Here is a 26,875-nt window from a genome sequence, read left to right as displayed (position 1 = left end):
AACTCACAAAAAGGACGACTCTTCAGAAGCCTCCTAACAATAGGATGGTCTCTGGCTACAGCCCTAAGCCCTTGCCACAGCTCATACCAACCATCCCATATGGAGATTTTTAATACCGTCCTAGAGATTTTACAATATTCTTTGGCAAACCTAGGTAAGCACTGAACAACTCTACAAACTAAGCTTTTCTTTTTTCACTACTCTACATGTTGGGTGAGTACCTATTCTGAAATGATAAGACTACTTTTCAATAATCATTTTATTAGTACAGAAGAACCCCCACTAGAATTTACATAGTGCAAAATAAGCTGTTATTACCCCCAATGTGATAACAATTATTCTTCATACAGCAAAAAAGCAAGATGAAAATCCCTTCATATTATAACTCAACTAATGTTGCTAGTTTTTATTAGAGCATTATAATTAAGACATTAAATTATAAACTCATATGGTATATTTGGAAATTACATTATAAAATAATACAAATACTTTTAGGTGTGATGTGCCAACAAATTTTAAATTTTTATCATTAAGATTTAGATTTCAGTTTCAGATTAGAAAAAATTTGGTTGATATTGTGGTGTGTATAAAGACTGAAAGGATAAGGGAGGAAGAAGACAAATAAATTACTTCACAGAAAAATTTTTTAAATCAAAAAAGATAATTAATTAAAATTTTAGCAGATTAATGTTCTAACCTGTTGGCACAACATACAGAAAATACTTACATGATGAGTTCTTTTTATTTTTTTAAAGCCAACAGCAGCTTTACAAACAATAATACTTTTTTATACATATATTAAAGTAACAATGTGTTACGGTTTAGCAGTTTTATGTTAAAGAGTTGAAAATTAATGTAGAGATCATTACTCATTTGCACATTATAATTCCCACCCCACCCACCTTCCCTAGCTTATTAAGAAATCAAACAAGTACATTATTTGGATATTAATTTATCAATATTTAAACTATGTGAATTCCTTTTGACTAATTCTTTTCCAAATACTGGAAGCATATAAAATACCATCTCTGCAAAAATGACCTCCAGTCAAAGCCTGTAAAAACTTTTCAATATAACACACATTATTTTTCCATGTTTAGTCAAAAGAAATATATTACATCATTTACAAACATATTTAAACCAAAAAATTAAGCTAATATGAACATTTGTCTTTTGAGAAGTAATCTTCACAGCAAACAAATCTACTGAAGCAGAAATCTAATTTGGGGAGTATAATTCATACTGTAATTCATATACTTATATACTGAAATAGAAATTTAACATTAAGTATTGCCAGTAAAACAACTATACACTAAGAAAAAAAGTCACTATGTTTTTATTTCTTGTGCTAATGAACCCTTACTCTTACCAAGAGATCTCTTTCTAGGTCTCCAAAGAGTGAACCACACAATTTCCAAAAATAAAACTTTCCTAATTCTCATACCTCATCCAAAGCCTATAGTTCAATATACACAAATTTCAAAATTTAAAGAAACAAATTATAAAGACATCATTAATACATACTTAAGTATACTCTCAACATAGTAGCATTTTCTTTAATAAATCTTGGGTTGTCCTCTAGAAGTGACCTGTCTCATATAAAAAAGGCTATGGTCCCTTGGTTTTGCTGGCAGAAGAGGTACTGCATGCGTGAGAGCATTTATCAAACATAATCAAATACTTCTGAAGTCTATAGCAAAATTAAATTACTGGTGTTCTGAAGATTTCCCCAACTTCTCTTTTGATACAAATGTCAAAAATCTAAAATGGTGATTCCTGTTCAGAAGAGATACAAAATATAAGAAACCTTTGAAAAGCCATTACCTCAAGATCAAGAGTTATCTGAATCACTGACATGGAATAAAGGAAATTAACATCATAAAAAGTATGAAAAGTTTTTCAATTCACTTTTAAGATTGTCAGTAGTTCAAATCCTCTATCATTTCTTTAAACAAACTAACACTTCCAAATGTGTAGAGACAGTAAGATCTGCCACATATAAATCCATGATAACTATTTCAGAGGCTTCATTCCTTACACGCTGTGTTCCTTTAAGTATTGGATAATTAGTGCCTAGGAAGTCTATACTGGAGAACAGTGTAGACAGGACATATAATAATGTCCCCTTTTAGCACACTAATAAAGCTGACAGTCTGACATTTTCTATATAGCAACGCTCCTAAACTTTCGTAAGCCACAAGTACTATATTATCAACCAAGAATCTAATCTCTCCAGTAATTAAGTGCCAGCATTATAAAACATCAAAACTAGCACAGTAGTCCCAATAAGTTCAGTAAAGAATCTGCCCAACTCTTCTCTCCCACCTCTGTGAGGCAATGCCTTGCCCCATACAATCAGGGTAGGGAAATAACACTCCCTCCTCTGTTTTGCATCTATGGGAGCTTTTAAGTAGAAAGCTGACTGAGCATGTGCATGTTAGCCAGTTGGAGATGGAGGAGGCGGTAGAGGGAAGACAGAGAAATGAATAATTTGTAATTCTCCTACCATTACATAAACTTGTAGATATCATTAAAGTTCAGGTGATGATTGACTAGCAAATAAAATATTAAGCTCAGTAAGTGTAACTTCTCCCAAGCAAGTACACACACTCCTAGAGAAGGGCAGAGATAAATAATAGTGAATAAAAAATACCTGCATATATCTGTATATAAGTCATCTAATAGGTTCAGCACAATTAGAACAACTTTCTCTGTTCTTCTAAAACTTCCTCTTCTAAGCCTTGATTATCAGGATACATGTTATGAACTGTGCAAAATTCCCTTTCCTTTCAGTAATTATGGTGGTCGCTATGTGGAAGGTTCTCAAGGCTAGGCTTGAAATGTATATTTAAAAAAAGATGAAATGGTTTTGTACTCAGGACAAGTTTGAATGCCCAATCAAATCCATATCTCAAATCAAGAGTGTCCTGAACCAGAAGCATGCAAGAGAACATATCAGAATAGACTTTTTCAGGATAGCTTACATGTAAGTGCTGCAGTCATACAATCAGTTACAGTTATTCACCTGTCAAAATTAATCTAACTTTATGTAAATAAGACTATGTACAAAAGCATTCCTGAGGTAAGTAAGAAGCAATTCAAGATAGAACCTGACAGGTCCTATCTTGGGTGACTATTCATTATCATAAATGACATTTATCACTTTTTACAAATGAGGCCAGCCAGTTCTAATCTATCCTGGTGGCGTCATTGCTAAATTCTGGAGACTCTGTTTTAGCCCATCACAACTTTAATGGATTATAATGATCAGTGACTTCTGAAGTAAGCATTTATGGGCCAAATAAAAGTTGCATCCATTTCTTAATGTATACACTTTGTGGACTCATTAACCTCAGCCTTTAAGCTTTCTGAGCCTATCTTTAGCTCTTTTTAAAACAACAACAACAACAACAAAAAAAAAACCCAACTTTTTAATCAGACAAATTAAGAGTGAAGTTGTAGTCATGAAACAAACACTGACAGCTGTTTTTATCCTTAGAACCTTGATCTTAAGCTTTCAAAATGAATTTAAATAGGCATTTTAAATTTATTTTCTTTAAAACCTGGTCTTCTCTTTTAATTATTATTTTCATTATAAAATAAGGTGAAACAGATCTGAATTTTCTGCACAGTCCTTAGAAAGACACTTTGATGCTAATTAAAAGCTAAGCTACTGATCATAACGAATACATAAAAGCTACAAAAATATTTGTTGGGAATTAAACACATATAACTATTGGACAGTGCTAAATGTTGAGATGAAGCATAAAAGGTGATGGCTGCAACCCTTACATGGTTGGGAGATGGGTGACATTTCCTGAGTTATATATTTTGGGGTGCAGAATTAGAATCAGATTGTTCTTTGTTCATAGAGCTGCAGTTACTGGACTTCTGTTGCTCAGGATTGGCTTGTTGGTCAGGAGTCCATGCTTCATTGTCCATTCCTGGCTCCAGCACCTCAGGTGCTTCTGCTTCCTCTTCTCCACCTAGTTCTACATTGTCTTCCTCAGAACCATTAAGGGTTTTTCCAAGCTGAAGGGTTTCCATAGTTCTCTGGGTCTCTGAGACCCATGACTCAATTCTACTATTAAGTTGCACTTCTACTGATATAGGTTCATGAGTATAATCTTCCTCCTCTTCCTCCTCTTCATCATCCTCTTCTTCAAGCATGCCAGGTACAAGAGTGCTAGTGGTGCTGGTGATGGAGGAATTCAAAAGATCTCGGCAACTACCATCCAAAGAGCCAGTCTCTGTACTCTGCTGTGAGGCCCATTCCAGGTCATCTGGCTTCACTTCCTCTTTATCCCCTGCTGTAGATTTCCCAGGATCTGTAGCTGAGGTAGTACTGCCTACAGACACTAATGATGGCTGCTTACTAACATGAATTGTGTCAAGTGGAAGTTTAATAGGTTTTTCAGAAGTGCTGTGCTTACAGGAAACCTCTTTTTCATTTTCTGATGTTTCCAGTCCATCTGAAGTTTCCACCATGTTTCTCCAATTTGTTTCTACAAATAGAAAACAGATTTTTAAAAGCTAAAACACTGTTTCAAAATCATGGCACTTAAAAATGCAAAAAGAGTGACGAAAAAATACTGAAATTTGTTGGCCTCAGAAATTGATTGAAAAACTAAAAATTAAAGCAACAGCTCTTACACCAACAGGAACCAATGACATTCATATATAAAATCCATATATTCATGAAAATCAATGGATCATCTACACTTTTTTTTCTTTTCTTTTTGAAGGGGGCAGTTGGCAGGTTATGGTTATACTAAGCTCAAGTAGTCACAACTCACAGATGGCAGAGCCAAAATATCCAGCAAAAATATTCTGATTTCAAGAGTTTATATCACATTTGGTCAGCAAGTTACTAAGATATTTTGGGGAATGTAATTCCATATATAAGCAATGAATCAGTCCATGTATTCCTAATACTGTGAAAATCTGATAGTATGTGTAGCTTGGCTTACACAGTGATTCTGAAGTACCAAATGTTATTATATAATACAGTGGTGATAATCTAAAATTATTTTTAATATCAGGAAATCAATATAGAACAAAAAATGTACCAGGAATCAGTAAATGAAACACAGCTCTTCTACCCCTCTATTTTTATCTTTTAAATAAAAATATTTAATTACACTCCAGCTCTGACTTGTATTTTATAAGTATAATATTTTCATCAAGTTGTAGTGAAATAAGAAACCTACTCATATTAATGTATTCAATTTGATTATCACCCATAGACTGACTGGCACTTTGAGTCAGGTACATGGTTTATAAAGAAAAAAACTGCCTTTCCTATGAACAGATCCTTCCCATTCTCACTTCTACCTCATGAAAACAAAATTTTCTCCTAGATTCTCAATCTCAGCTAATTACATTACCATTCATAGTCTTGAAGGTGAAGAAACCTCAGAGTAATCCTTGTCTTCTTTCTCCCTTAAGATACATCTTCATTCCCCTGAATTCATCCTGTCACTTCTAGCTCAAAAACTACCAAATTTGATCAGTACTGCTTTAGTTCATGCCTTATATCTTCCTAACTGGTTCTGTGAATTGACTATATCATTATCTAACTGGCTTTCCATCACCCTAGGACAGGATTCAAACCCCTTAGCTTAGCATAGCCAAGCCCTTCATGATCCAATCCTGTGTGGTCTGTTATGTGAGGTGTCCCCCAAAAGCTTATGTGTGAGACAATGCAAAAAGGTTTAGAGGAGAAATGATTGGGTTATGAGAGTCTTAACCCAAGCAATGAATTAATCCCCTAGTGGGATTAACTAAGCGTAGCTTGAAGGCAGGTAGGGTGTGGCTGGCACAGGTGGACATTGGGGCATGTTTTGGGGGGATATATTTTGTACCTGGTAAGTGGAACTCTCTCTGCTTGCTGATCATCATGTGAACTACTTCCTTCTGCCACATTCTTTTGCCATAATGTCTAGCCTCACCTCAAGCACCGAGGAATGAAGCCAGGTGCTATGGACTGAGACCTCTGAAACTGTGAGCCCCCAAATAAAACTTTTCCTTCTCTATAGCTGTTCTGGTTAGATCTTTAGTCACAGCAGCAAAAAAAGTTGATTAAAACAGACCTTTATCTATCTTTCCAGTACCATTTCATCCTGACCCCAACCCATGCATGTCATCTTGTATCACTGAATTCTCACTGCTGCCTGAAGTCACTGCATAAGCTATGCTTTAGCATACAACATTCTTTCTATTCAAATTATGTTTTCTTTTACCCCTCAGACTCTTACTCATCCTTGATATCCACCCTTAAATGTCAGTTTCTTTGTGAATCTTTCCTGACTTTTCCACAAGAGGCATTTACTAACCTGAACTCCCACAGCATTTTTTACATAGTTCAAAAAGCATTTGTTCTATTTGCTGCTCCACACATCAACTCTCCTCACTCCCAATCCTATGTCCTCTATGGTTGCCATATACTAAGTATAGGGGGGCGGGTACTCAAAATGAAAAAGTTTACAAATGTATTTATAGATATATTCAATTATGCAAAAAACTTTAAAAGCACTAAATTTCTTAAAATTTTATGGCATATTTACATTTCCTTCAAACATTTTTTTCCTAAAGAGAAATCTGAGGTTCAGGAATTAATTGATTATACCTAAATCCCCTAGGCAGAGAGTGAAAAACCAAGTTGCAATCTTTGAACAGTTTAAATCTGATACTAAATCTTTGAGAGTTTCTTTTCATGCTGTTTTTTTCCTATACATCCCCATATGGAGATTATTTATCAATCTGTCATTAGCCCAAATCCTTTGCTTTATAGATATATCTTGAAGAGTGCTTTTGAGACTTGGCCTTTTACTAAATATATATACAGAGAGAGGAGTGAACTTATTTACTTCATTTTATTTTTAACTAGCTATCACTTCAGCAAAAGAACCATGGCTGCCTCTAGCAAGTAACATCTGTCTATGACCAACGGATTCCTAAAGACCAAAAACAACTTGTTAATTGCCTCTGGCCTGAAGATTTATCAAACACTTAGCTACAATCACAGACAAGAAGCCACAGAAGGGAATGTGGGAAGAAAAGGGGACTCAGATTTCTATATATTAAATTTTAGGTGATAACAAACTATTTGATAAACTCTTAGATAAGATTAACATAAGAAAAAGAAGAACAAGATGCCAAAAAGAAGGAGGAGGTTATTCTTTAAAAAAAAACAAAAAACAATAAACAAAAAGAACAGCAAGATAGGATACATGAATCAGAAACTAGTTCAAGGAAGAGAAGTTAAAGAGTCCAAAGTATTATAAAACAAGGCAAGGAGACTACTAAAATGCAGACTGCAGTAAATAATGTTAAACATTAAACACAAATACTGTGGGTCTGTATTTCTTTTTTATCTCAATTAGATTTAATTCAAAGTAAATGTCATGTGTCTAGGTTTTATAAGATTGGACTCAGCAGTATTCAGTTCTTTAGTTTACTTAGTAAATATAGAATTCAATAACTGAGTATAAATTATTAGAATAAAACTTCCTAATATTTACTTAGTGATAGGTCACATGTATGGTGCATTCTACTTTTAAGATCCACGTTGGCTATTTTAAGATTTTAGAACTGTGATTGAATTCCAGGGTCTCATAGAATGCCTATTTCAAAAATTCTCCTGAGTTTTAACCCATTATGTCCCATTGTCCTATACAGAATTGAAAACTTCAAAATTTATAGGTTATTGAAATGTTTGGGTGATTAAAAAAAATAAAGGTAAGAACAAAAGGTAGAATGGAAAGTTACATACAAAATTATTTTAATTAATTAAATTATTTTAAAGTTTAAGTCATTCAAATGGTATGCAATAACTTACCATATTCCTTTTCATTTACTTCAGAGATAGGTTCAGAAATAACACTGCAGAAAGAAATGGCACTTGCTGCAGAGGGGTTCCGAGAATGCCCCATGTGGTGTGGTACCTTTTTCACATTTTTTAAGGCTTCTTCAGCTTGCTCTTGCTCCATTGCTGCAACCATATCTTTATATGCTTTCCTGGCTTCCTCAGTGAGTTCTACTAATTTATTAAACAGGCTCTAGAAAGAAACAGAGATTCTGATTAATCCCTGAAGATTCCAATTAGTCCATTTTTTATTACCCTTCTTTTCAGATAAAAAAAAATCTGAATGGTACGCAAACCATAGAACTACACAAGTCTGAGAAAATTCCTTGATTCTAACACTAGCCACTAACTGTGATACATATTTAACATTCTTCCCAAGTTTATCAACTCAACAACAAAACAAGTTAAATGCACTTCATTTTGTGTCTTGTTTGTTATCACAGAGAGTACAAAGACTGGAAAACCAACTTTGCTTTTGTGGAACTTTCTGTGTGGCTATAAAAAGACAAAAGACAGCTATAATTCCAGGCACAATATCTTAAATCCCTTGAGAGGTATAACATATTATGGCTTTTAGATAAGACATTAACTCTAATTGCTGAAATTCATAAAGGAAGATGATACCTAATATCCATACAATTTTGAGGGGTAAAGATAGGGCATTCTTAGCTAAACATACAAAGCCACGAATAAGGGTACAGACATTAAAAAAAAAAGTACAGGGCTTATCTGGAGAGCACAGGGCTTATCTGGGGAGCAGTGAGGAATCTTATGTGGATTAGGATTTAAGGGATGACTATATGTAGGGTGACATTTGCAAATGTAGAAGAGGGCAGTCTCCACATGAATTAAAAATTCCCAGTAATTTCACTTATTGGAAGAACATGCAAAAGACCAAAAGGAAGTCAGCTAGGGCCTTGAAAATGATAAAAATATGACATTTACAAAACAGGTAAGCATGATTATTGGGTCAAAGGCAAATTATACAAGCAGTATATTTTAGCTGGATTAAGTTTATGATTATGAACAAAAATGAATAACAAAATTTCCCGTATTTTCCTTATTCTATTTGGATTACAGTTAAGTTTATAATTATGATTAAAAACTAACAACAAGGGGGAGATCCAAGATGGCGTGCTAGAGGGAAGCTGCATTCTGTGTTACTCCCAGAGCTGGGATTCAAGTAGTGGAAATACAGTTTCTCTGTGAATGATGAGAGAACCCCTGACAGCTGCTCCCATGCAGGACTCCTGACCACTCCTCCATGCAGGTCCTGCAGGTGTCCAAGTAGGACCACCGGTGTCAGCACCCATGCAGAACTCCTGCCCACCAACCCGTGCAGGAATCCTGACTGTAACACCTGTGTGGACCCATGTCTACCAACATGGGCTCCTCCAGTCTCCTTCATCTTGGGGCACTGCAACCACTGCCACAGTTCTCTACATGTGGTAGCCTGCACCTGGGGACATTGCACTGGGTCTGATGAAAGCCGCTAGCCACAATACTGCACATCACAGAGCTGCATCTCTGAACACACCACTCAACACCACCATTCAGCCCCACCTCATCTGATACCCCATCACTGAAAGCAGCCACCTCCATCTTGGGACACCTTTGTCGCCATCTCTAGTTGGGGCAACTCCCAGCTTGGAATACTGGCTGAGGTTTAGAAACATAATCAAGGTCCCCAACTGCACCCTCTTCCCAGCAGCCTGATAACCTGGCACAGTGCCTGTGGCTATGCAGCCAATCTGAAGCCTGCAAAACCAGGTCCTGAACTGCCCAATATAAAACAGCTCTCTGAGACAGATGCACAGCCCCCTGAGCACATCCCACAAGACCTCTGGAGAAAAAGGTTCCTGATTGGGAAGTAGAAAGGGAGGGTGTGGGTGAGACACAGTTTAGAGACTAAATTAGAGACCAGGAATTATGAGGTCTACAGGAAATATAAGGAGATAAGACCAGGCACCCACATCACAAAAGTGGGCCCCAAAGGAGATCCTTGGGGTACAGTCTCCCATCGATGACTGGCAAGTGCTATACTCCATTTCCAGGAGCTACATTCCCAAGACCAATCCTCACACCCTAATAATCTTCACCATCCTGAGGATGGAGATAGGAGCAAACAACAGACAACCTCACCTACTGGATGAGAAGAGAAGCTGGTAAGATACTGATCTCCAACAAAAACAATCCTTGTATCTTTCTTGGGATTTCTCTTTTTCTCTCTCCTCTGGTCCTCACATCCCCAACATTTATGAAAGAAGTACTTTTCATGAATTAGGCTACTAAGGACTGGGATGTCTAAATAGCATATACAGTGGTGTTGTATATTCTTTTATCTCCTATTTTTACATTTTTTACTTTTCCTAATATTTATGTTTGTCTGTCTTTGTACTCTACTGTCTTCTCACTTACTTGTCTCCCCCAAATCACTTTCTCTCTCTTCTGCTACTCACCAACTTCTTTAGATTCCTCTTTCATGCTTTCTAAGATCTAATACTCTATATCCTCACTTCCTACCCCAACATCTCATCCTATACCTCATCCCTGGTTCTTTGTCCACCAACAGAAAATGAAGACCCTTTTGCAAACCTACTGTTTATACTGTAGCTAATAATTGAAGGTACCGTTTCTGTATATTGTGACAAAACTGTTAATGTCTTAATAGCAGCTCTTTGGTTTAAGATTGTATATCATTTGTATTGAGATCTGTTCACATTGTTCTTCCCCTTAAAGGAGAGATATTGGAAACCTGCAGAAACACTATAAGCCTATAAGGTAAAAACTGTAAAGCCTTGGATCTACAGTGCTAGATGGGAAGACACACGAGCATCATTAAAAAAAAAAAAGGGGAGGAAAAAGTGCTGCCAACAAACCAAGATACTACAATATTAGGATCCATGGCCAGCACAACAGAAGAGAAGGAGTTCAGGATGTAAATAATTAAAATGTTGTATGAATTAAAGGATGATATAAGAGAGAAAATACAGGCAGCAAAAGATCATTTCAATAAAGAGCTACATAAGCAAATACAGGAAGCAAAAGATTACTTCAAAAAGGAGATAGAGGTTCTGAAAAAAAAAACAGAAATCTTTGAAATGAAAGAAACAATAAACGAAATTAAAAGTTCAACAGAAAGCATAACCTAGAGATTAGATCACTTGGAAAACAGAACCTCAGACAATGAAGACAAAATATATAATCTTAAAAAGAATGTTGACCACACAGTAAAGATGGTAAGAAACCATGAATAAAGCATTCAAGAATTATGGGATAACATAAAAAGACCAAATTTAAGAATTTTGAGATAGAGGAAGGCATAGAGTCACAAACCAAAGGAATGAACAATCTATTCAACGAAATAATATCAGAAAATTTTTCAAACATGAAGAATGAATTGGAAAAGAGGCTTACAGGACACCAAATGTACAAAATCACAACAGATCCACACCAAGGCACATTATAAGGAAAATGCCTAGCATAGAGAATAAGGAGAGATTTTTAAAAGCCACAAGAGAAAGGAATCAAATTACATATAGGAGGAACTAATTAGGATATCTGCAGATTTTTCAACCCAGACCCTGAAAGCTAGAAGATCCTGGAACAACATATACCAAGCTCTGAAAGAAAATGGATGCCAACCAAGAATCTTATGCCCAGCAAAAGTAAGCTTTAGATTTGATGATGAAATAAAAACCTTCCATGATTAATAAAAGTTAAAAAGAATTTACAACTAGAAAGGCTGCACTACCGAATGCCCTCAGCAACATGTTCCATGAGAAGGAAACAAAAAACAATAATGAAAATCAGCAAAGGGGCTGGGAATGTGGCTCAAGCGGTAGCGCGCTCGCCTGGTGTGCGTGCGACCCGGGTTCGATCCTCAGCACCACATACCAACAAAGATGTTGTGTCCGCCGAGAACTAAAAAATAAATATTAAAAATTCTCTCTCTCTCTCTCTCTCTCCCCTCTCTCACTCTCTCTTTAAAAAAAAAAAAAAGAAAGAAAATCAGCAAAGGGTGGTACTGCACTAAAGGAAATACTAATCAAAGGAGAAAGAAACCAAGTCAAGTTAAATACCAAAAATAAACAAAAATGGCTGGGAATATAAATCATGTCTCAATAATAACCCCAAATGTTAATGGCTCAAATTCAAAGACAAACTAGCAGATTGGATTAAAAAAAAAAAAAAGAACCAACAATATGCTGCCTTCAAGAGACTCCACTTCATAGGAAAAGACATCCACAGACTGAAGGTGAAACATTGGGGAAAAAATACCTCTCTCATGGACTGTGGAAACAAGCAGGTGTCTATCTTCATATCAAATAAAGTAAACTTCAAGCCAAAATTAATAAAAAAGAATAAAGAAGGACATTTCATACTGCTTGGGAGAACCATACATCAACAAGACATAACAATTATAAATATATATATCCCAAACAATGGAGATTCTGTGTTCATCCAACAAATTCTTCTCAAGTTCAAGAGTCAAATAGACCACAACACAATAATTCTAGGTGACTTTAACACACCTCTTTCCCCACTGGATAGATCTTCCAAACAAAAGCTAAACAAAGAAACTATACAACTCAATAATACAATCAATAACTTAGACTTAACAGACATATATAGATATTTCATCCATCAATGAGTAAATACGCTTTCCTCTCAGCAGCACATAGATCCTTTTCTAAAACAGACTATATATTATGCCACAAAGCAACTCTTAGCAAATGCAAAAATGTAGAGATACTACTCTGCATTCTATCAGATCATGATGGAATGAAATTAGAAGTCAATGTTAAAATAAAAAAATAGAAGCTACTCCAACACCTGGAGACTAAATAATATGCTACTGAATGAACAATGGGTTGCAAAAGACCTCAAAAAAGAGATTAAAATTCTTGGAGGTAAATGAGAATACTGATATGACATATCGAAATCTATGCAACACTATCAAGGCAGTACTAAGAAGAAAGTTCATTGCATAGAGTTCATTACTTCAAAGAAGAACAAGTCAACAAATAAATGATCTAACATTATATCTCAAAGCCCTAGAAAAAGAACAAATCACCACCAAAAATAGAAGAAGACAGGAAATAATTAAAATCAGAGCTGAAATCAATGAAACTGAAACAAAAGAAACAATTGAAAAAATTGACAAAACAAAAAGTTGGTTCTTTGAAAAAGTAAATAAAATTGATAAACCCTTAGCCATGCTAATGAAGAGAAGGAGAGAGAAAACTCAAGTTACTAACATATGTGATGAAAAAGGAAATATTACAACAGACACTACAGAAATACAGAAGATAATTAGAAATTATTTTGGAAATTTGTATTGCATTAAAATAGAAAATATCAAAGGCATCAACAAATTTCTAGACTCATATGATTTACCCAAACGGAATCAGGATGATATACACAATTTAAACAGATCAATTTCAGGCAATGAAATAGAAGACACCATCAAAAGCCTACCAACCAAGAAAAGTCCACGACCAGATGGATACATAGCTGAGTTCCACGAGACCTTCAAGTTATTTCATGAAATCGAAAAAGAGAGAACACTTCCAAACTCATTCTATAAAGCCAATATAACCCTGATTCCCAAACCAGATAAAGGCACATGAAAAAAAGAAAACTTCAGAACAGTATCTCTAATGAACATAGATGCAAAAATTCTCAATAAAATGCTGGCAAATCGAATATAAAAATACATTAAAAAGATAGTGCACCATGATTAAGTGGGGTTCAACCCTGGGATGCAAGGTTGGTTCAACATATGGAAATCAAACAATGCATCACATCAATAGATGTAAAGATAAGAATCATACGATCATCTCAAAAGACGCAGAAAAAGCATTTGACAAAATACAGCATCCCTTCATGTTCAAAACACTAGAAAAACTAAGGATAACAGGAACATATCTCAACATTGTAAAAGCTAGCTATGCTAAGCCCAAAGCCAACATAATTCTACATGGAGAAAAATTAAAAGCATTCCCTCTAAAAACTGGAACAAGACAGGGATGCCCTCTTTCACCACTTCTAATTTAACAGAATTCTTGAAACTCTAGCCAGAGCAATCAGACAGATGAAAGAAATTAAAGAGCTACAGTTAGGAAAAGAACTCAAATTTTCACTATTTGCCAACGATATTATTCTATACCTAGAAGATCCAAAAAATTCCACCAGAAAACTTTTAGAACTAATAAATGAATTCAGCAACACAGCAGGATATAAAATCAACACCCATAAATCAAAGGCATTTCTGTACATCAGTGTCAAATCCTCTGAAAGAGAAACTAGAAAAACTACCCCTTTTATAATAGCCTCAAGGGCTGGGGATGTGGCTCAAGCGGTAGCGCGCTCGCCTGGCATGCGTGCGGCCTGGGTTTGATCCTCAGCACCACATACCAACAAAGATGTTGTGTCCGCCAAGAACTAAAAAATAAATATTAAAAATTCTCTCTCTCTCTCTCTCTCCTCTCTCTCTCTTTAAATAATAATAATAATAATAATAATAATAATAGCCTCAAAACAAAACAACAACAAAAAAAACCTTGGGAATCAACTTAACACAAGAGGTGAAAGACCTCTACAATCAAAATAACAGAATGTTAAAGAAAGAAATTAAAGAAGACCTTAGAAGATGGAAAGATCTCCCTTGTTCTTGGATAAGCAGAATTAATAATGTCCAAAATGTCCATACTATTAAAACCACTATACAGATTTAATGCAATCCCAATCAAAATCCCAATGACATTCCTCATAGTAATAGAAAAAGCAGTCATGAAATTCATCTGGAAAAATAAGAGTCCCAAAATAACTAAAGCAATCCTTAGCAAGAAGAGTGAAACAGGTGGCATCACTTTACCAGACCTTAAACTATACTACAGGGCAATAGTAACAAAAATGGCATGGTATTGGCACCAAAACAGACTGGTAGACCAATGATATGGAAGAATAGAGGACAGAGAGACAAATCCACATAAATACAGTTATCTCATATTAGATAAAGGTGCCAAAAACATATTTTGGAGAAAGGATAGCCTCTTCAACACATGGTGCTGGGAAAACTGGAAGTCCATATGTGATAAAATGAAATTAAGCCCCTGTCTCTCACCATGCACAAAACTCAACTCAAAGTGGAACAAGGACCTAGGAATTAAACCAGAGACCCCATGCCTAATAGAAAAAAATGTAGGCCCAAATCTTCATCATATCTGATTAGGCCCTGACTTTCTTAATAAGACTCCTACAGTGCAAGAAATAAAATCAAGAATCAATAAATGGGATGAATTCAAACTAAAAAGCTTCTTCTTGGAAAAAGAAACAGTGAGGTGAATAGAGAGCCTACAGAATGGGAACAAATTTTTACCACATACATATCATATAGAGCACTAATCTCTAGGATATATAAAGAACTAAAAAATCTTAACATCAAAAACAAAACAAAACAAAAAAACAACCCAAGCAACAAATGGGCCAAGAAACTGAACAGATACTTCTCAGAAGATGCCACATAATCAATCAACAAATATATTAAAAAATGTTCAACATCTCTAGCAATTAGAGAAATGCAAATGTAATGTATTTAGAGTGCAACCAATAACAAGAAAATATGCATATGGACAAATGATTTTGAGATTAACATTGGTTTTACAACATACATAAGTTATTAGGAATAAAAGAATATAAGGGAAGAGAAGAAAAATTAAGGAGAAAACTAGGATCAGGGAATGAAAAGTCTTAAATGTGAGAATAAGGAAAGTTTAATTCAAAGGTTTTATCAGATAATAAAAATAACTTAGGTACATATTACCACAAATGGACATACTTGATAATATGCCAATATTTTATAAAATTTTATTTTAAGAGTACATTTTAGTTTAAATAATAATTTACTTACCTTAATATTTTAGAGGGCTAGAAAAAATGTGCAAAGCTGGCAAATATTTTATAATATAAAATTATAAAAATAAATTAACACATATAATTCATGAAGAAACTGATACAATTAAAAAAAAAATTCACTTTTCTGGACCCTAGCTCTGTTCCTATTCGATAAACTCTTAATAGTGAATTTAAAAAGAGGACGTTTTTATTAGACATCTATATGTGACCCTTCTTTTTCAGCACTCAAATTCCCACATATAGTTAAACATAAGCAGATGTACATCTATCACAATTTATTCAACAAACATTTGTCACCTGCTCACGCTCAGGTAATGTGAAAGATGTCAGGCACACAAAGACAAGGGGCCTTTCCACCCTCAAAAAAGTCAGTTAAAGAGAAACACACATAAATTATAGCAAAGAAATGCGATAAGACCCAAGGGAGAAAAGCATAGGCAATTTTGAGAGCACAGATTATGATATATTCATAAAAAGTGGGTGGGTAGATAATTTTGTAGGCAAAGGAAAAGAAACTGAATGGAGGGGGAATGGGAGGTATACAAACACAGTGAATGGACACAAAGGGGGAGACACTTAAATACATAAAAACAGTGTGTTTGGCAAGAGAAAATGATCTGCCCATGATATCACAAAGTACTTAAGAGTCAACTCCATAAAAAGATAGTCATAAAATGCCATCAGGGGGCTGAGGTTGTGGCTCAGTGGTACAGTGCTTGCCTGGCACCTGTGAGGCACTGGGTTCGATTCTCAGCACCACATAAAAATAAAATATACAATTAAAATGCCATCAGTTGACAGGCATTATTCTAAACTAATAACTCTCATATTATCAATCCTATTGTAAGCTCTGTATTAGAAATTGCCAGAGGCGAAGGTATCATATGTGCAAAACTATTCTGACAACTGGTTTAGGTAGTTAATTTTCTACAGGAAAGTTCCTTCAATAAAAGGATTCTTTTCTCTCTTAATTCCTAGTATACAAAATATAGCCATCACAGTGTCTATTTCACATTGCATAATTCTGGATATCTTCAACTAGTAGTTGAATAAATAATCAAGTATTAAACAGCTGAGCTCAAAAGAAAAAACCACTGGCAGAAGAGAAACTAAGATCTTCTCAAACTGAATATAACCTACACAAATGTTTTCACTGATTTCAAAGAAAAAGGTAATACTCAAGAATTTCCACGTATTCTTTGAGAGTCATCAACTCACTCCTTTATATGCTTAAACTTAATTCTGGTATGTGTCCACAGAAAATGTACTATCTGGGGGATGTGAGGGGAGGGAAAACTCCAAGAGTGTGTTTTGCTTATTCTTACCTCAGCACCAAAGTAGTTGAAAATTCCCACTACACTAACAGGAACCAGCTTGTTCACACAGCGTCCTAGAGCTTTTCTTCCAAGGGCAAATACAAAAGGAATTTCTTGTTCCCGTGCCATAGCTATGACATTATAGAGAGCCTCATCTAGACCACCTATGAAAATCAACATATATGGAGGTAATTTAGTTATTTCCTAAATGGAGCTAATCTAGCAAGCAACAGCTAAAGCATAAAACACAGTAGCAAAGGATTCTATGAGAATTCTCATAGCACTTACACTGTTACATATTATACTATCTGACTTTATGTTACATATGGATACATATATTTTTAAAACATACACACACACAATTTTCTTTCTCTCCAATTAAATTCTAAGTTACTTCAAACCCAATATTTTTGTCTCTCCATACAGATTAGCATAGCAGGAATCAAATTTCAATTTAACAGACATTTATAATGAAGAAATTATTTGTTAATAGTAGCTAACTCCTTTTTCCAATCTTTCAGCTCAAGTAATGACCTATCACAATGCAGTAAGACAGATAACACATTATTGATTTTATTTGGTATTTCTATCCTGTGTATTTGCCTACCACTGCTACTGGGACAGATCTGTCTACTCCAATCCACCTAAAGCAGCTTTTCTACCAAAAAAGGACAAGTAAAGAAGCATGACATGGCACAATGCACTCTGACTAGTCTCCATTCTCATCACAACAGCAGGGACACTTAATGGGCCCAAGAGAATTCTTTTACCACTATTCATACATGGGGATTTCCTTTGTAACTCAATCCCAATTATCCTAGTTAATTTTAGGCTCTGAAATACTTCATTCTTTTCTCAGGCTCAATATTTTGTTTCATATTATGCTTTACAGAGAAAGACCTATGTTTAAATACCCTACAATTATACCAAATAAATATCAAAACACTTCAAAATCAAAGTGTACATACCTTTTGACTGGATTTTTTCACAGTTTGGAGAAATTATAACACACTTGATCTTATTTAGCTTCATATGTTTGGTGACTTCCCTTAGACCCATAACCAGCCGTCTTCGTGCTTTTGCTCTTACAGGATCCTTTTGGTAGATGCGTTCCTGAAAACTGACAAGTTCTTGGAGAAGAAGGGTCACACATTCATCAATCTCTTTACAAAGAACCTGATTACAGTACCTATAAAGGAAAGATAAATAAAAACATAAAAAAACAACAGGAAACTCCACCCTATTTTTCTGTAATTATAAAGTTATATTAGGAAAATATCTTTAAGAGAAACTATATTCAATAAAAAGTTTTCATGAAAAGTCAAGTCTTCAAAACTTTTAAATCCTTATCTGGGAATTGTGGTTTGCATGCTTGTAATCTCAACGACTTGGAAGGCTGAGGCAGGAGGATCACAAGTAGGAAACAACATAGCAAAACCCTGTCTCAAGAAAAAAAAAAAAAGGTGGGGGGCTGGGGATGTAGCTGTGTGGGTAAAGCATCCCTGGATTTAATCCCCAGAATGAATAAATAAATAAATAAATAAATAAAGCCTCTGAATCCCTCAGTTAACTAGAAATAAGAGTGATATAGGCTATCTTTGATAATGAATTTCAACAAATTGGCTTTTAGTAAAGGATAGGTTAATAACCTCTATGAAGTATCCAATTATTAAATTCCTAAAGATATAAATGAAATTCAAATGTTTGCTTGCCATGTGGTTAAAACAGATGAAATATTTCTGGTGAAAAGATATAAAGTTATTTCTTTTCAATGAATACTAAAGATGCTTCTACAAGAAAAGAAAGGTAACTTCTAAATGAGTGTCCTAACAATTAATTTTGAGTTTGAATAAGTCTCTGGGCATTTCTTAACCACAAAAATGAGTCAGATGAGATGACCTTCATGGCCCAGTTAGCTCCGAAAATCAACAGCTATTGAGGATAAACTCAATAGTTGAACTGAGGCCAAAATCAAACAGACCTTGGGGTAGTAGTCATATATCTTTGTATCAGACAAAGCAACTGAATGAGGCTCTTTGAGAGATCATGTATGGTTATAATGTGGAAAACAGGAAAAAATGTGATGTCACTATAGTACTTAATTTCTAGGATAAGAAAATCATCTAGACATATTTTCTATATACCCTTTCCATCTTTTCTAGTTCTCACCCCTTATCTCTACCAAAAGCAGGCATTTAATGGTGTAACTTCTAATCTAGTAATAAATAGGCAAGGAAAATAGAAGACTTCTATTTCAAAGTTATATAGTGAGAAAATCCAGGGCTGCCCTTCTTTAGTGCAAAAAGGAAAAAGAAAGAAAGAAATTTTGTGTGTTGGGAATTTTATTATGTATATAAAAAATGTTTAAATAAGTACAACATTACTTGAGAAGAGAAGATAAAACTGGACACACTGTGGGAGGATTAAATATCATAAAATATTAAAATTAAGGAATGCATTTAAAGAATAGAATATTGAAAATACAATTTTCTTCATTCTTTTTTCTTTCAAGCTGTTATTTCATACATATGTAACATTTCCTAAATGGTTCTTTTGCTCCACATCTGTTATCTGACATTTAATTAACTTCTGAAAGCTGGGCAAAAAGTATTTGCAAAAAACAATGGAATAAGGAAAAGGAAAAGAACAAACTGATACGGTTTGGCTCCTTGCAGACTAAATACTTTCGCCCTGGGATTCTTTCATATGTCATTAAGAGTTTTGGGATATAACTTGGTTGTAGAACATTTGCCTAGTATGTGCAATGTACTGGGTTTGATTACCAGTACAACAAAAAGTAAATAAACAAATAAAGGTAATTAGGGTTGTGTAGTTCACCTATGTAAATGTTAAAACCCTGAAATGCTTCATAGCAATAACCATTAGTTTAAGGTTATTCACAGATAAGGTATCATTTTGTAATTCACTAATTGTTTCAATTCTAAAAACCTATAAATATCTGCTTAAAAGCAAAAGCAAATAGGTGGTGTTGGACATGTATCTCAATGGTAGAGCGCTTACCCACTATGCACAAGACCCAAGGTTCAATTTCTAGTACTTTGAAAAAAGAAAAAATTAGCTTTATGTAATAGATTAATTTCACAAAATAGGGTTTTCAGAACTTTATTACATGTTATTGATTGATGAGAGAAATTTTTGAAGGATTAATTACATATATATACACATATACATATATATATATATACACACATATGTGTGTCTGTGTGTGTGTGTGTGTGCGCGCGCGTGTGTGTGTATATATGCAAAAGCACTTGGAGGGGAAAAACTCATAGCACAAAATTATATATGTAAGATGTAAGAGGCTAGTAGTCCAGGGTAGAAACACTATATGATATCAACAGAATATATTTAGTGTCACATCACTCTCTATGGACACTGACAAAAGGGAATGCTTCAAATAGAGCAAAACCAGCTGTTAAACAAAATTTGAAAAAAATATTTTTGGTGTTTGGCACGTTCAACTCATGAAGTAACAATGACAATACTAGATTCGGAACCACAATAAAGATCCTAAACTATTCCACCTCAATAAAGAGACAAAAACTTACTCTCTAAATCTTTTGCTATGGATTTTGGTTATTGTTGATGATGCCATTGGACTGCCTATCCCAGAACTGGCAGGAGAGCCTTGTGACACAGGTGTCATGCAGTATGGAGAATTCTGACTTGCTGGAGAGAGTGAAGTATCACTCGGTACGCTCAGTCCAGTATCTGTGGAGATGTGAAATGAGGGGAAAGAATTTAGAAACCTCAAATGCTGAAAAGCTCTACACTGATCTATATAATCTAGAATGGCAGTTGTCTTTTGGGTTACTTCCTAATTCTCTGCAAGCTAATGAGTTAGGCACTGTTCCTTTCACACTCACAAAAAAAATTCTCTACAAAACTACAAAAATTAAGTCTTCCTATTATCTATAAAAATATGCTCTTAAAATTTAAGCACAGCCTTGAAGTCTCCACAAACGAGATGAGAAGAGGCCAAATTATTATCAGAAACACGTATTCTCAGGGGATTTAAATTAAAGAACAAAGATCTGCACTTACTTTCAGATATAACCCTATCCTCCATCTCTACTTGTCCACCTATTTCTTAGAAATCTTTCTTTTTAAAGTTCCAATTGTTGCTGGCAATGATAAATTCTACCTCACTCTTTCTCTCCACATTCTCCTGATTCTCTCATGTGGCATTTGCTTCTGTGCTTAAGGAGCCGCATTTTTAAGATGCCATCCCTTGACTCTACCATTTCCTTTGTTCAATTACTGCTTCTTCCTTCACAACTCAGGAAATGAGTTCATATTTCTATGTCCAGTAGAATCATTAGCAAAGTTGCACGTATATCTATCTTATCTCCCTACTGGATCATCACTTTTTGATGACAGGACCTGCCTACTACGTATCTTCTTTATATTCCCCAACCTCCCTATTCTTGCTAGTTAATAAAATACATGTGGTAGGATTCAATAAACATCTGCTGCATGAATAGATGGATGAATAATCCTAAATACAAAGGGAGATATATGAGAATAAAGGGGAACTTAACCAAATATGCCCTAGATGAATAATCCATGGAAGTAAATTCATTTCTCTAAAAACAAAACACTAATGCTTAATCTGTGTATCAGTTAGATTTAAATGTACTGCAAAATCGTATGTGTTCAGTATTTATTATATGGGACTGAATCTTATTGACTAACTGGGCTCTGCTCTGCAATTCTCTATCACACATAAATATCAATTTCCTAAAAGCAAAAAGAAAATCAACAAAAATGAAAAATACCTCTTTGAAGAAAGATAACCAATAGAGTTTCAGATATAAAAGAAGAGAAAATTTTTAAAAGGGGACAGTATCAGAGTAACTAGTGAGATCTTAATTTTGAGGGTTTATTACAAATTCTGAAATTTGTAATAAAATGCCATAGATTCACTATAACACTTTCCCCACCCTCCAGCTATCCTCTGTCTAAAAACATCTTCAAAGGAAATCACTCCCCAAAACAAAGAAATTTATGCAAAATAATGGAGCACATCCTCCACATAGGAACATAACCAGCAACAGCTCATCCTTCAATTAAAATGCTCTAGACCATTCCATGAGAAGAGGAGAAAAAAAGACCTCCTTACCTTCCTGGGAAATAATCTCCTGTGGCAAATCATCAATAAAATCTAAATGCATTTCTGTTGGCTCTTCAGATCCCAACAGATTATGGTCCACAGTTAAACGTCCCTTCTTTTCCTCTCTTTCTTTCAAAATAACCTAAAAAAGTCATTATACCAGTCGATTACAATGTACACTAAAACAGAGGTATATAGTTTGCTTACACATGGACATGAGGATTTTAGTAGGTTATTTGTTTACATGGCTAAAATATAAATGAACTGGGAAAAGGTAAATATAATTTTATGCACTATAGGTTGAAGGAAATACTGTACACAAAAATAAAGGGAAGCAATTGTGCTTGAGAACATTTAGCTATCAAACTATATCTGCTTCATTCTTTAAATCCTGAGTGATAAATTGGAGTTTCCAAAAATGCAACTTCAGTTTAAAAGTCTGGAAACCAGTTTATATACTGAGTTACATTTCACCATTTTCAATTATTTGTACATGGATTATGTCATTCGAATCCTTCTGATAGAGTTAACCAAAGCAAATATCACCTTCAATTTATAGATGAGGAAAATGAAAGTAAAAAAGTTTACCTAAAACTAAGTTAGTACTAAGATAAAGTTAGTACTAAAGTTCAGGGTTGGGGTTAGGGGAACAGCTCAGTTGGGGTTAGTGATAGAGAGCTTGCTGAGCATGCACAAGGACTTGAATTCAATCCCCAGCACTGACACACACATACACATACACATACACACACACACACACACACACACACACAAAACAAAACAAACCAACAAAAAACCCCACCGGCTTTTGATCCTTAGGGTCTAATGCTTTTGGATATTCAACTTTTTTTTTTTTTTAATCTTACAGGGAAAAAAAAAATCATTCTCTAGGGCCTTGTTCCTCACAGAAAGACAATCATCATGGTGACATCCCAGACTTCAAATTAACTAGTTATAAAAATGCATGAATATTAATACTTCCCAATAATTTAGTGGCTAAAACATCACAGTTAATTCTGCAAAAACAGATTAAATCCCTTATTCATCCCATAAAATAAACATCCCCAGATTTTGGTTTACCTTTTTAAGTGCTGTAGGCCGTTTTAGTTTTGCAATTTCCTTCTCTTTTCCTTTTTTTGCTTTAGAGGAAGTAATGTCCAAAGAATTAAAAGATGTCAAGCAGGGTTGGCTTTTTGTTAAAGGTTTTCGGTTAGAGTCTTTAGTGTGAAAAGAAGCTGCAGTAACCACTAAAAACAAAAAAGAAATTAGTTTTACTATAATGATCAATTTAATATACTTTCAAAATTTCCAAAAATAAATCCACAAAAACAAGAACATCCTCTTCTTGTAGGAAAAAAAAAAACAGACATCATAATACTCGGAGCAGAGTCCCTAAGAAAAACCTCCAAATTTTTAGCTTTCATAAGATAAAAAGCATAAAGCCAAAGCAATTAGCTAATCTGGAGGTCCAAAGTAGGGATAAATTAGTTCTACCTTACTGCAGCAAACTTTATGCATGGCTATTCCTTACAAGCGGTCTTCAGTCAAAATCATTCTACCTTTGAAGTTTCAAAACTGAACCTCTTCTCATTCCTACTTAATCACCTATTCACACTTATATAAGAAACTTATGTAGCCCATCGCTCCTTTCCTTATTTTAATCTGTCAGCAAAAATGCTGATCTCCCCCCTCAGCCACACTCTAGGTACCATATAGCAGTTCTTTTATGACTGAACAATACTCTTATTCTCCAATGACTACCTCCAACCCTTTAACATTCCTAAACCTTAAAAATGATAACCTCATTTTTTTTATTCTAGCAGAGCTTTTCTACCACTTCCTTGAAAGGATGCTATTTAATATAAATTATTAACCACAAGAAAGGAAGTGGCAGATATTCTCACTCCTGTATAAGGCTCACCAACCACTTCTGTTCTTACTTCCATCTCAATTCCTCTAGGATCTTGCTCTATCACTTTCCCCTTGCATTTTTCAATTTCCTCCCTAACCCTTGATTCTTTTCCCTGACCCCTCACAACAAGGCAAAAAAAAAAAAAAAAAAAAAAAAAAAGGTTGTTGAGGGTGACAAAGTCTTTCCTTTGACTAACTTTCCTTCAAGCTAAGGCACCATAGCTCCTCTTTCCTTCCCTGGAAACAGTCTTTCTCCCATCATCACTTTCCAAATCATTACAATCTGGCCTTTGCCCTACTCACTCACTTGAAACTGTTATTGTAAAGATCACACATAACCTTGCAATTGCCAAATAAAATTCTTTTTTTACTCCCTTCTAATTTTCTTGGGCATTGGCCCATTATAGTTTTCCTCAAAATCCTTCCTTGCCTTCTGTGATTTCCACTTTTTTTTTTTTACTCTTTTTCAATTCTATTTTTCTAGTTCTTCTTTGTTTGTCCTAAAAATTTGCACATTCCAAAGGCTCTATCCCTGAACATCTTTTCCCCAATTTTTCCTTCCTCCAACAACCTTATTTCCATAGCTTCAACAATTCTATTTGAAAGTCACTGATCTCTAACCTGAACTATTCATTCATAACTCATGTCAAATAAGAACCACAGGACCTCTATTGCTTGCATTTTAAATCAAGGCTCCTGCCTATTCTTCCCAACAAAATTCTTCCATGATCTTTGTGTTTTACCATCATAGCTCTTTTCACCACACACTCTGTGCCAGAGTAAAGAATCATCTTTGATCTGTTTCTACATCCTACCATTGAAAAAGCCTATCAATTCCTTACAATTCTTTTTCATCACTACCGCAGTCTCATTCTTTTCTTGAACTTTCCAGTAGCATTCTTTGTAATCAACACTTCCAGTTTAAACACTGGTGACTGGTTAGAAGTTAATCTCATTCTATCTATCAAGAAGTCTACTCCTGGCTGGGTATGATAGCGCACACCTACATCCCAGCAACACCAGGGCCAAGGCAGGAGGATCAAAAGTTGGAGGTCAACCTGGGCAATTTAGTGAAACCCTGTCTCAATATAAAAAGGCTGGGGATATGGCTCAATGGTAGATTGCCCTTGGGCTCAATTCCTACTATCATAAAAATAAATAACTAAATAAAATAAAGTGTAAAAAAATACAGAGAGAGAATGCTATTCCTTCTTTAAGCCCAGTTCAAATACTATCTTATATGAAATGATTTATAACACCATTCCCATATTTCCACATTGACATACATCACTCTCTCACTCTTCCAAGGATTTACAAAACTTTGCTGGTATCTTTCCTAAAGTGCTGCTTTTGATTAGCTGTGTATGACTTTCTAATCTCACTAGATTAAACTTCTTGAACAAAAAAGTTTATCTTCACCATCTCTGCAATCCCAATAGTTTCTGACTGCATATTTTGCAAAGTTATTTACTATTGATTAACATTTGCTAAATGAATCAAAGTTGTAATAACTCATTTGAAATATTACAGGTTAACAATCTCTTCTTCATAATATTAGTTAACATTTATTGAGTGATATAATCCAAATTCTCTAAGCTCTTTACATGCATCATCTCTTTACTTCTCAAAACAATCCTGAAGTAAGTATTATCAATACCCCCACTTTAATGTAAAGAAATTGAAGCACAGTAACTTCCCAAATAAATATGTAGAAGAGCAGGATTCAAACCCAGACAGTTTGACTTCAGAGCCCCTGCTTTTAGCTACAAGTTCATGCCTCTTCCCCAACACTGCTTTATTCTGGAAAGACTACAGGGAGTTGTTACTGCCACTCCCCCATCTCAATAACATGTAACTCTAAAGCTTGGCACACATTCAATATTACTTTTACTAACAGTGACTCAAAGCAAAGTTTTATATTGGAATGGTAACTAGCTATAGGTTTAAACATTTTGCATACAGATGACAGTTATACACTGTTATTTATCTTTCAGTCTTCTAATAAGCACCACTGGAACAGAACACATAGAATTCATTCCACCATTTAGCATTAGTGCTTTTTATTAATGCCTTTCCCTTCCCTTTTGTCCTATTCCTCACCCTCTAAAACAAAGATTATAACAAAGAAATGAGGGAGCACATTAGAACTGCTGAGAGCTCTAAAACTGACAAGGTTTGTTAAAATAGAAATTACTGTTTCAGTAGAAAATCAGATCATTTTCTCATATACACACACACAAAATTTGACCAAAACTTCTGTTTGGTATTTAAACTGGATAATATAACAGGAGAACCAAATAACTTGTGATTTTTATTCTAACCATTAAAGAAGAAAAAAATGTGGTTGGTTCAAAATGCCCAATTGACATTTTAGCAGAGATTTGAAGGACCTAAGGGAACAAACAATACAGATATCCAGGGAAGCAGCATTCTAGGAAAAGGGAACAGCAAGCCCAAAGATACTGAGCTAGAAGCATGTTGTGTATACCTGAGATGGTGAATGTGTCAGGAGAGAATGGTGATGAAGGTGAAGAGGCAAAGGGGGCAGAATGAGGCTTTATTCCAAGTGAGATGAAGCCAGATATAATCTGGATTATATCTTAAAAAGACGACTTCTTTTAAGATAAATTTGGGGGCCCAGGCATGGTAGTATACACCTGTGATCCCAATGACTCAGGATGCTGAGGCAGGAGGATAGCAACTTTGAGGGCAACCTGGGAAACCTAC

At 34.9% G+C, this 26,875-nt stretch overlaps 1 protein-coding gene across 1 annotated transcript in view; it reads right to left on the bottom strand.

Moving 5' to 3' along the window:
• Positions 1-251: 251 nt before the first annotated feature.
• Positions 252-26,875, bottom strand: part of SECISBP2L (SECIS binding protein 2 like) — a 54,535-nt gene continuing 27,911 nt past the window's right edge. Inside the window, exons 12-18 of the mRNA XM_081291725.1 lie at positions 23,318-23,484; positions 22,247-22,379; positions 20,673-20,835; positions 18,072-18,292; positions 17,113-17,267; positions 7,841-8,060; positions 252-4,505 (exon numbers count right to left, since the gene is read on the bottom strand). Of these exons, the coding sequence (XP_081147851.1) occupies positions 3,823-4,505; positions 7,841-8,060; positions 17,113-17,267; positions 18,072-18,292; positions 20,673-20,835; positions 22,247-22,379; positions 23,318-23,484 (1,742 nt within the window). The 3' untranslated portion in view covers positions 252-3,822. The remainder of the gene's footprint in view (positions 4,506-7,840; positions 8,061-17,112; positions 17,268-18,071; positions 18,293-20,672; positions 20,836-22,246; positions 22,380-23,317; positions 23,485-26,875) is intronic.

The sequence above is a fragment of the Spermophilus citellus genome, assembly GCF_964194105.1.
Source record: "Spermophilus citellus genome assembly, chromosome: 4".
Classification (NCBI taxonomy): domain Eukaryota; kingdom Metazoa; phylum Chordata; class Mammalia; order Rodentia; family Sciuridae; genus Spermophilus; species Spermophilus citellus.
This window is presented reverse-complemented; position numbering and strand designations above follow the sequence as displayed.